We start from the raw sequence: 11,978 nt of genomic DNA, 5'->3' as shown, positions 1-11,978 counted from the left end.
AAAAAAAGAGGCAATCAATTGAAAATGAGAATGATGCTCACCAAGCATAAAGTGATTTTTCTTGCCTTTGAAGTTACCATGAAGGAGAAACTAAGTTCAGGTGGAGTGTAACCATTTAATGGACATATGTATTTATCCAGCATGACTGTTTGGTGCCCTGTTTGGTTTGGAAGGGCTTAAGGAAGTTAGGCAGGAAAACAAGTTTACCCTGAGGTCTGCTTCCCAGACAGGTAGCCCTCTATAGTAGGATTCCTTTTTTCTTTTTTTTTTTCCCCCTTCGTCTTTTTAAATAAAAGTGTACCTCTCCACTCACCGGAATCCCAACTCCTCGACCTCTCCAAACAGCCAGCCCATAGAAAAGCCTGTTTGATGTGTGTGACCAGAGCAGCAACTCCCTCAGTCTTACGACCGGGCTTAACGTCCCTGTTTGAAGAGGGAAACCCTTGATATATAGGTTTACCTGCTCGGTTGCGGTTGAAAAACCACAGCAACGAGGGAGCAGAGGGAAAAAGAGCCACGCTCTCATGGTTTCCATTTCTGCCGTCAGCTTCACGTGAGCTCGTGAAGGCAGAGAACCCCGTGAACAGCTATGAAACGCCGGCTTTGTCAGATTAAAGTTAAGAACTAGGATGTGAAATTCATGCATAATATATGAGGGGGTTTCAGGTATGTTGGGGAAAACCCAACTAAGCTTTCAGTGGGCCTTTGAAGATTTTGTTTACCTGCTCAACTAATATTTACAAGTGCCGTGATCAAAAAGTGGCCCTCTAGCAAAAAGAGAAACTTACAAATAATCTATTCAGCAGAGTTAATGTAGGACCGCTGCTTCACATCAGAATTTACTTTAGTTTTGAGCATTTTAATCTTATTAAGAATATTTATGTTTGTTTGATGTTTGTGTAGTTGTTAAATGTAAAGCAATAAGCAATCCAAACTTACTATTTACATCTTTGTCATGTATTTAAGCCACGTCTTTGCAGACACCATCACGAAAGTATTTCCTTCACGTCCAAATTTTCTTCTTTTCTTTGTCGTTTTTAGACTTGTAAAGCTTCCCTCAGAAACCTCATTCAAATGTTACTCACCTCTAATTTTTTCACCCTCCTTTCTGTCTCTCCACTCCTCTCCTCTCTGCAGGTGTGGTTCAGCAGAAAGTGCTGGGAATCATCCCATCCAGCACGGCAGGAGGTGCTCAAACCTACACCACATTCCAGCCCCGCACTACCACGCTCAACATCAGGCCCAATACCGCGGGCTCCCAACAACAGGTACAGCTGTTGTTTTCTCAGGTTACAGCTCTAGTTTGTACATTTTGTTCATAATTGTGTTGATATATTATTTTTAACCGTGTTTGCCAGTGATGGGAATCACCCAACACCCCACAATACAATTTGATATTATTGCGTTTGATGATGAGCTTTGTGATTACCCCTCTGCTGTAAAAGGCTGATGGGGTAGGGTTACAGCAGAATATCCAAACTACGATAAATTGAGAGTGAGACGATGTAGGATTTTCAAATTGATACCATAGATGTGTCTAGTAAAATCTCGGACTGACGACGATCTCAAGGTCAGAGGTAAAGTTTTCTGAAAATCTTGTGAACAGAATAAGTAGAGAACAAGGCAATGTAGGATTTTCAAAGCTACTAAAAATCTTGAACAAGTTCGAATCCCAGTGACATCAACCTCAAGGTCAGAGTTCAACCTTTCTAAAAATTGCCTAGGGTTCCCAAATTTATACCATAGGTGCATCTATTAGGATGTGCCTGCCTGCTTCAAGTCCTCTACCATAATCCCTGTCCCCAAGAAACCTAGGATCACTGGACTAAATGACTACAGACCCGTGGCTCTGACATCTGTGGTCATGAAGTCTTTTGAGCGCCTGGTTCTCTCCTATCTCAAGACCCTCATGGCCCCCCTCCTGGACCCCCTGCAGTTTGCATACAGAGCCAACAGGTCTGTAGATGACGCCATCAACATGGCCCTACACTTCATCCTGCAGCATCTGGACTCCCCAGGAACCTACGCCAGGATGCTGTTTGTGGACTTTAGCTCTTCCTTCAACACCATCCTTCCAGACCATCTCCGAGGCAAGCTTTCCCAGATGAATGTGCCTGATCCCATCTGCCGGTGGATCACTGACTTCCTGACGGACAGGAAACAGCATGTGAGGCTGGGAAAGAATGTCTCGGACTCCCGGATCATCAGCACCAGCTCCCCTCAGGGCTGTGTTCTTTCTCCTCTGCTCTTCTCCCTGTATACTAACTGCTGCACCTCCACCCACCAGTCTGTCAAGCTAATCAAGTTTGCAGATGACACCACCGTTATTGGGCTCATCTCGGACGGGGACGAGTCTGCCTACAGGAGGGAGGTTGAACGTCTGGTGTCTTGGTGCAGCCACAACAACCTGGTGCTGAATGCCCAGAAGACAGTGGAGATTATTGTGGACTTCAGGAAGCACACAGCAATAACCGTATGACTGCTCCCACCACTAACACATGACCCTACGCTGTGTTCACTGCATCATTCCATGTTTGGCACTGATCACCACCTGCACTCATGTATATATCATGTATATATCTATCTATCTACTTAGCACTTTTAATTCTTATTCTCATTTTTATTTTCATGTCTATTTAAGCTTAATTTATAACAGTATTTATAACAGTATGTTTGCACTGAAGCACCGGAGCAATTTTCTAATGTTGTAAACCCGCTCAACATTTGGCAATAAAACCCTTTCTGATTCTGATTCTGAGGCTTTTTTGGTAAGGATGTAACAGCCTCCCCACCAGTTGAAGAGCCCCCCAGTTGGCTCGATGCAACGGAGGCCCCCCGCGCCACAGCTGAGCTCCCATGCACCCACCCGCCCATAACCATGGCGACACACCAAGCAGGACCCAAGGCCCAGCCAGGGCCCCAGCCCGGAGATGGAGCGTCCCCAGAACCCCACGCCCGCCCCAGACCCACCCAGGGGCCTGGTTGGCAGAGACTGATAATAACTTTATACACATGCTCCCTATACAAAATTTTAAGATACAGATTATGGCATTTTGGGTACTCTGTTATGTATTTAGCCAAAGATGAGTGTAAGAGTGCTGTCTATAGAGAAAACGGTGTAGCTTTATGATAAACACCTTATAGCAAAGTCAAATTTTGTGGAACTTTTTATTTCTTTATTTGTCTTTAATTAGTCTTAGGCATGTTTCTTTTGCATGAACCCAACCTGGATCTTTGACCTAGTTTAAAAAGTAGCTGCTGGCTTTGGAATAATTCATTAATACTGTCTTTATGGATAATATCTCCCAGGTTCTGGCAGGTGGCAGTCAGATCCGTCCAGGAATGACAATGATCCGAACGCCAGTCCAGCAAACAGGACCAATGGGAAAGACGATACTTCGAACACCCCTCGTGGTCCAACAAGGTGATTTACATTCATTTTGGCTGAACAAAGAATAAAGGAGTACTGCTATCTGCTTTGGCAAACTAACCCGATCCCTGAAAGTATTTTAAAGTTGCCATCATTGTTATAAATATGAGTGTTTTGGGGGGATTTTTTTTTGCACCATTTTGTTTTCGGATTTGATTTTACCCATTATAGACTCTCAGGAATAACAAATTATAGGTTTATGTTGAATAAGTTAACACAGACTGTATAACAGACTCGTTACTGTAAGTAATCATATTCAGTGTCATGTAACACTGTCTCCCCACAAAGACCAAAGTGTGGCGGGAAAAATGCTGAAAACTACTCAAGTAAAACAACGGATGAGAGTAAAAGTGACCCACTGTTTATACAGTTTGTTGCCTGGTTGTTAAATTTGTGATATTGTTCTCTTTCAGGTCAGGGTGGACAGCAGGTAGTGACACAGATCATTCGTGGGCAGGCAGTTTCCACGGCAATATCTGCCGCCAGCCCCGTCGCCACGGTCACTGGCCAGGGAGTGGCCAGTCCCAACACAGCGGGACAGGCAGCAGGCCAGACACCACCCGGCACCCCACGAGCACAGGGGCAAGGCCAGGTCAAACTGACCCTGGCACAGCTCACCCAGCTCACGCAGGTTTGTGAGGTCCTGTCATACACAAGCAGCATATCTACAACAGGCAGCATTAAAATGGATTTCCCCTTATTAATTCACGTATGGAAAGTTGACTACTTTCCATGTGCTCTAAACTCTTGCAGCTTTTTTTTTCTTCTTACTCTTGGCTCTGTGTTGTCATAGAGAGGGGATATCCTCAGTATGGTCGTCTCAGGCACACGGCTCTGGCTGTGCCACCTTCTGTTAAATCCTTCTGTCAGTGAAGGGCAGGCTGTCGGTATAGAGTTGGCACAAAGCAAAGGTGGCCGTAAGGGGGGAGGAGCTAAATCAGCTTCTCTGAGAGAGTGGATCCGCTGATGGAGCACAAAAGGGATCGGTCTAAGATGAACAAGATGTTTTTTGAGCAGTCAGTCATGCCAAGTGACTCTAGTAGAGGCCAAGTGTAAAAATATAAAGCTGGAAGTGATCTTAATAGGCCTTTTAAAAATAAATAAATAAATAACAAACAGCACTGTGGCCTGTAACCATTTGATCTTGGTTATATATTACACTCATCCTGCTCTTAAAAGTACGACAAATAACCTGTAGATATACATTTGTCTTTATACGTTTATCTTTAATTGTGTATTCAGATTTATAAATGTTCAGCTTGACAATTTTAGAATATTGCATAACTCCTATTTGATATTAATAGTTTTTTAGGGGCTTTAAGTCTTTCTAAGACAAACTAGGGTTGAAATACTTGGAAATTTAACATTTCAACCAAAAGTGTTGATGTTACAAGACTTATTTTATATTTGTGATTTTTTTTCTTTTAACTTTTATGTTGCAGATCACTTTAACATATACGTTTCTTCACCCAGTAAAGGATTAACTTTACATTCAATGGATGAAAAAGGCTTTACACTCATAAAAATATTGCATTTAAAACAAGACAATACCGCATTGCCCTTGTATCTGATCTGGATTTCTCTTAAAGAAATGGTGTTTTACAATTTTATGAACTATGAAACACAAAGTGGATGGTGCCTTAAACCACATACATGTTTTAAGCAGTGGCAGAAAAGTCAGAGACAGTTGAGAGGCAGTGGCTCCTTCTGCTTGTTGGCAATTATTTGTTAACATGTAAAATGCCCTTTCTCACAATAGTTTAAAATAATTAAAAAATGATGGACTCCTGTGGATGCATCAGACCCATCACTAAAGAGTTCAGATGGGATTTTGGAGGGTTAAAAAGAAGGTCTCGTGTACACAAGATGTACGCAGTGCTGATTTTCCTTCTGAACAAATTTCACCTGGTTGTAATGAGGTTTGGGAATTAGTGGGGGAAATAGGGTATTACTACTCCTCAGATAATGGTATGCAATCAACATTTGTTACAACAGGCAATTTATTTTGGATTAGACTGGACTGTAAAATTTTATTTACAAGCTTTCCCGTTCTGCTTCATCCTCCCACAGAAGCAGCAGGCTGGATCTGGTGTGGATCGGCAGGCTGGTGCCAGTGGTACTCAGCAGGCTCTCACGGTGATGGTTCAGGGCCAGGGTCAGACCACCGGCCAGCTGCAGGTCATACCTCACGGGGTCACTGTCATTCCAGGACCTGGTCAGCAGCTCATGCAAGCTGCGCTGCCCAACGGCCAGGTGCAGCGGTTCCTCTTCACACCGCTGGCTTCAGCTGCTACGCCCACGTCAAGCACAGGTATGATAAGAGACAAATGAAGGGCAGATGAGGCCTTTTCTACAACTTGCATTAAGGGATAAAAAATAAGTGTGAAACTTAAATGTGATGTCTGAATTTAAGTGCATGTCTGCTTTTTCCTTTTTCTCCTTCCAGCCACAACAGCAACCAGTCAGCCCAGCTCCACCTCAACCAAAACTCCAGCCCAACCTGCTCAGCAGGCCGCTGCCCCGATTCAGACAGGGGCAGCCCCTCTGGCCACCGCCAGCACCCCTTCATCGGCCAGCCCTCAGGGCCAGTTACCCCCACAGACGCAGGCCCATATGCCCATACAGTCTCCTACCTCGCTGCAGGTTAAAACACAGGAAGGAACGACCCAGCTGCAACTGCAGCAGACGTCCCACGTCATCAGTGTGTCTGGACTTCAGCAGCAGGTATAGTTACGACTAGCAAAAAAGTTAACTGCATCCTCAGTCACTCCTTTCCCCTCAAAGATGATGACTGTGACTTTTATTCACATTTAAAATCTTCCAGTGAAAGCCTCACAGCAGCCGGCAGTAAACCGGTTTGCAGTTTGGTGCAGTCTGTGGATTTGCCATTGTTTCCCGCTTTGAACTGCGATTCAGCTGACAGTGTGATTTGTTAAAATTGTGAATTTTCTGTGTTGTGGCTGCAGGTGTTGGCCCAGCTGCAGGCCCAGCAGGTTGGAGGCACGCTGCCACAGCAAATCAAGCTGCAGCTTCCCATCCAGATACAACAGAGTGGGACCACCTCAGCTCAGGGAGGACAGGTATTAGATTCAGCTTGCTACTCCAGGACTTTAGATCCTCAGAAAATAAAGAATGAAAATGCGTTGGATGTAAAATTAAGCTTGTAGCAAAATTGTATTGCACATGTTCTAATGACCCCAAACATGTCATCATTGGGATGAAGATGTTAAATAATCTGATCCTTTATTCCTCTACCTTTTTTTCTGTATTTACAAAGCCACTTTTTTTTTTTTTAACTATCCAATGACTCCCCATTTAAAGCACAAGCTGACTGCCACACTCTGCTTTGCACAGATTGGGAACGTGGTTACCATCCAGGCCGCGTCTGTCCAAGAGCAACTGCAGAGAATCCAGCAGCTGAGAGAGCAGCAGCAGCAGAAGAAGAAACAAGCTGCAGAAGCAAAGAGAGAGTTGGCGCTCAACGCAGCCAGCCAGAGCGACATCATTCAGAAACAGGTGTGTATGTACGCAGCTGTCACAGTCAGGTTATCATCTCACTCCAAAACTCCTGGCCATCAGTAAATAAACATTCGTCACCCTTCAACCTGGACTCTGTTTGTTTTTACAGCTCAGATCTGTCTTTGTTTATAAAGCTTTATCCTGGCAATGCTTGTTCCTGTGTTTGTTTTTATCTGTATTTGACATTCTGTGCTGTGCTTAATAACAATACATTTCTATAGATAGATGTTGTTCGCATCAAACTGCTGGAAGTTCACGGTAACAGGTCCTTGACTGACCTGTTACCATGAATGTCATACTTCTGATTTTTCGTATTTCCATGAGGTTTACTCCGTCATCCTTCTGTGTCGCATATTCCAGGTGGTCATGAAGCAAAACGCTGTGATCGAGCACCTGAAGCAGAAGAAAACCATGACGCCTGCAGAGAGAGAAGAGAATCAGAGGTTTGCCTCCAGATTAGGGTTTTTTTTTGTGTGTGTGTCACATGTGCTGCTTTAAAAGTCAACAGGTTAACACTTCATTAGTACCGGGAGGACACATTCAATGGCTTCTCAAAGCAAACATCTAATAAGCCAATCAAATGGTAGAAACAGTACATTTAGGCACGTAGACATGACGATGAAGATGATCGGATGTTTAAATTAAGTAACCAAATGGGAACAAAGGTGGTTTAAGTGGGTGGTTTTAAGTGCTAGACAGGCTGGTTTGGGTATGTAAGAAGTTGCTGAGGTTTTCATGCAGCACTGTGTCTAGGTTTATGAAGAATAGATCACTGAATACAAACATCCAGTGATCAGCAGTTCTCTAACCTCAGTGTAGTTAATCGCAGAGATCAGAGAAGAATGCCCTGATCTGAGGTTCGCTAAGACTCAGCAATGGAAGGCAGGGAGGAAAAAAAAGAAGTGATGTGCTGGTGCGGGGAGTGATTTATTAGCCCCCTTTAGTGCATGTCTTTGGACCGTGGGTGGAAGCCAGTTTACCTGGCTGGAGGGTGGATTTGACTCATAACCCTTAATGCTAATTAAGCATCGTTTATAAGTCACGTCCATCCTGTTGTTACAACTGCATTCCCACTCTCCAATCTCTGACTGAGTTTTTTGGCTTGATGTGTTCACTGTACTGCAATGGCCTCCACAGTCACCAGATCTCAATCCAAAGCCTGCAGCATCTGCATGACACTACTGTGTCTTTGACTTGATACCTTCTCGTGCCCATGTGCACGCTCGTATGCATGCTCCCTGCAGCTCATACGGGATCCTCTTCTCTCTCCGTCTGACTTTTGTCTAACACATTGTTGGGAGGTGCAGAACAACATGGGAACATTTGGACGTGTAACCACCAACAGCTGCATGTCTTCACTGTGACCCTACAAGCAGGCAAATCCCTTTATAAATGACGGGAGTTGTACAATATACATCTCTCCTCGACTCCTTCAGGGATTTGTGGTGCCGTAAACTTCAGAAAAGCGACTGAAAAATTAGTCGGAAATTTAAGCCGCCCCATTTTTCACTGCATCATCCCTGTGACCAATCCTACCGTTAGTAGGTCGATATTTTTTTATGCAGAACGTGTTTGTTTTCCAGGCAGCGAGCTACGATTGCTGCTACAAGACCATTTTGTTTACCAAGCTTAGTTAGGACAACTGTAAAATAAAAGCCAAAATATTCAAATGCTTAAAAAAATGTTTTTCTTCGTTCTTCCTTTCCTCCTTCCCGTGTTTTTATGTTAGGTAGAATATACTCTGACCTATAGCCGACCCTGACAACCATTTGTTTATGTCCACAGACACTGTGTAAACACTGTACCCATTCACACAGACCTGAAATACCAAACCCAGACTACCGTGACATCAGTACAGCAGCTCAAGCAGCAGCTGTCTGTCTTTGCTTATTTTTTCAACCTTTTTCCATTTCTTCATGTCATCCTTTTCTCTCTTTTCCTTCAAAACACGGTTCTGTTAGTAATAACGCGGAACTTTGGCATCCGTTTGCATGTTTATGTGTGTCCTGCTTTATTCCTCCACTTTCACGCTGCATTTGGCCTCTGTACTTCAGCGGGCACGCGGTAGGATCTTTGACCTCAGCAGCCGAGGATGTGTTTGTGTGTTTTTCGCACAAACTCTGCGCCGAACGAGGCAACGGCTTTCGATCTCGTCTGTGAATGTTAGCGAACACAAGTGAACATACTGGGAACACATAAATCGTGTGGATTTATTTGATTTTGCGAAATGAAGCTGCTAACATGTAACTTTCTCCCTCTATGGATTCTCATTTGTTTGAATAACAATGGCGTGGATAACATTTCTTCCTCCTGCATCCAGTCCCACTCTATCTGTTCATCTCTCAACATGCCTCTCTTCCAGTCTTCCAACACTCAAGTCTACTCGCTTGCCACTGAAGCGTAGAGTCTTATACAAATAAACACTAGACAAATAAATAGTCTTCTCTGCATCCGTACAAACATGCGGGTGAGTAATAAAACTAGAGATGATGTCACGTTTGCCTAACACTTTTAGAAATTAATCATGTTTGGCTCAGAATTTAAAAGAAGGAAATGTTCGTGCTTTTCTAAGCAGTGGGCTGCTAGCGGAGGTTTTTGGTGCTAGACACTTTGTTTGAGCTTAAACTCGCCACCTGCTTCGGAGTTGAACTCCCCTTTTGACTTCAGAACTGCATTAATTCTTTGTGGCATGGATTCAGCAAAGTGCTGGAAATGTTCCTCAGAGATTTTTTGTCAATATTGACGTGAGCGTCACAGCTGCTGCAGATTTGTCAGCTGCACATCCATGATGCAAATCTCCCGATCCAATGTATCCCAGAGCTGCTCAGTTGGATTGAGATGTGGACTGTGGAGTGCATTATTCTGGTGGAATGCTGTCAGAATAGGGGTACACTGTAGTCTGTAAGGATGGATGTGGTCATTAACAATACTAAGGAGGCTGTGGTGTTTAAGTGATGCACAGTTGAGCGGCCTAAAGGGTACCAAGAAAATTAAAGAGTGGTTGTTTTTAGTTGTGGTTGTCTTCCTATCAGCTTGAAGCAGTTCTCCTGGAGAACTGCCACTCACTGGATATTTTCTCTTTCTCGGCCCATCCCCTGTAAACCCTAGAGATGGTTGTGTGGGAAAATTCCAGAGGATCATCTGTTTTTGAAATACTCAGACCAGCCCCACATGGCACCGACAATCAGGCCACGTTCAAAGTCGCTTTTCTTCATAACCTGCCTAATATTTCTCAGATTTTAACCCTTACTTGATTGCTCACAGCTGAGAAAGAAGAGATTTGGAGCCAGATAGAGATGAAATGCAAGTTCAGAACCTGAGTCAGAACTTTGTAGTTACATGGATTACACAACTGAGCCATGAAAATGCCTCGCGGGCTTGTTTTCAGAGAAATGCGTTCATTGTTCATTGACACGGACTACCATTTCTTACATGTGGAAAGCAAAATTTTAATATTTCAAAGTAGCCACACAGGTTGTACTTCATGAAACATAGAAGCATTGTTTGGATTAATGCGCTGCTCCAGCCCACTGGTGTGTCCTAGGGATACATTTCTTCCTCTGTGACTTTGACTGTACTGACTTTTTGAATTCTAGCTTCAGATATGTGATAATCCTTTCCCTCCCAGCCCTTTCATCCTCCTCTGCTCTCTCAGCAGGAGTATTATGTGTGTTTAATGTCTTTAAAATGCCACAGCACTTTTTCACATGGGCCTTCATTAGATTTAGTAGAGTTCTGGGTTTTTATTTCTTCTTTTAGCTTTTTTCTTATTAGTCTGCAACATTCACAGTTTCAGCACTTTAACATTAAATACAGTATGCTTTTATGAGTTGTGATTTTTAGTTTTAAGAGATGTGATTGCTCTCTTGTTTTCTCTCTCGACCATATTCTGTTCTCATCCTTTCAGGATGATCGTGTGCAACCAGGTGATGAAGTTCATCCTAGACCGGATAGACAAAGATGAGAGGCAGGCAGCCAAGAGGAGGAAGAAGGAAGAGGTTGTGGAGGCCAAGAGGAGGTTAGCCAACGCCAGTAAGCTCTCCTCGCTCCTTTACCGACACAAAGAGAGCCTCAAGATGGAGATTCTGAAGAAGCGGGCACTTCTTGACAAGGAGCTGCAGCTAGAAGCCCAGGTATGAAGCAAGCTTGAGACATGAAAAAATATTAAAAAAGCATAAAGGTTTTTACTCTGGGCGTGATGTTTTAAAGGCAACTATAAAGAACTGGTGACAAATGGCACTAGAATGCCTTTATTTTGCACAAAAAGGGCAGGAAGTGACATTAATCGCATTCGTTTCTGGGGTTGAATTCTCCAGGAGGAGCTAAAGAGGGATCTGCTGCGGATGAGGAGGGAGAAGGAAAGGGCTCAAGCTGCAGCCCAACAGGCAGCCCAGGCTGCCGCCGCCGCTGCCACCCACAACCAGCAACAGCAAAATCTGTCCCACATCACCTCTCAGCATCACCTTAGCACGACTGTCAGCACCACACACAAGAGGAAACGGGAAGAGGAGAGGGAGATGACGACGTCAGCCAAGTCCAAGAAGAAGAAAATGATCTCTACGACGAGTACAAAAGAGAGCAAGAAGGACACAAAGCTCTACTGCATCTGCAAGACGCCCTACGATGAGACCAAGTATGATGATGCTCTGTTAAACACTGTCACAATAAAAATACTGTATGAGCGAGTTTAGCTGCATTGGTGACAGCACTAAGCTGAATAAAAAGAAAAAAGACTGGAGACGTGCAGCTGTCCACATTAAAACATTCACAGTTTTTACTGCCCTGATATCAGAGGTCAAAGAATAGACGATGTTCTCACTCTCAGCCAGTTACTCTTTTTAAATGTACTCTTATTTTCAGGGTTTTACTCAGTATTGCTCTATTCATCAAGTCCTCATTGAATTAAACCTGTCTTCTATTGCAGAACAAATCCTTCCAATCTCATATGTTTATTTTTAAAACTAAAATTTATTGTATTTATTGACTTACTGTAAACCGGTGACTGTCTACAGTGACACCTGTGTGTCCT

General features: G+C 43.7%; 1 protein-coding gene across 6 annotated transcripts in view; it reads left to right on the top strand.

The window, feature by feature from the left end:
• Positions 1-11,978, top strand: part of LOC102204783 (nucleosome-remodeling factor subunit BPTF) — a 56,218-nt gene that overhangs the window by 32,994 nt on the left and 11,246 nt on the right. For all 6 annotated transcript variants that reach the window (XM_005736280.1, XM_013911635.1, XM_013911637.1 and 3 more), the window contains 10 exons: positions 1,138-1,268; positions 3,310-3,424; positions 3,844-4,061; positions 5,501-5,741; positions 5,877-6,154; positions 6,397-6,510; positions 6,785-6,946; positions 7,310-7,392; positions 10,857-11,082; positions 11,266-11,582. In XM_005736280.1, the coding sequence (XP_005736337.1) occupies positions 1,138-1,268; positions 3,310-3,424; positions 3,844-4,061; positions 5,501-5,741; positions 5,877-6,154; positions 6,397-6,510; positions 6,785-6,946; positions 7,310-7,392; positions 10,857-11,082; positions 11,266-11,582 (1,885 nt within the window). The remainder of the gene's footprint in view (positions 1-1,137; positions 1,269-3,309; positions 3,425-3,843; positions 4,062-5,500; positions 5,742-5,876; positions 6,155-6,396; positions 6,511-6,784; positions 6,947-7,309; positions 7,393-10,856; positions 11,083-11,265; positions 11,583-11,978) is intronic.

The sequence above is a fragment of the Pundamilia nyererei genome, unplaced genomic scaffold (genome assembly GCF_000239375.1).
Source record: "Pundamilia nyererei isolate P.nyererei 1_Seehausen unplaced genomic scaffold, PunNye1.0 scaffold00068, whole genome shotgun sequence".
Lineage (NCBI taxonomy): Eukaryota > Metazoa > Chordata > Actinopteri > Cichliformes > Cichlidae > Pundamilia > Pundamilia nyererei.
Note: the sequence above shows the minus strand (reverse complement) of the source record. Positions and strands in the feature narration are given on the sequence as shown.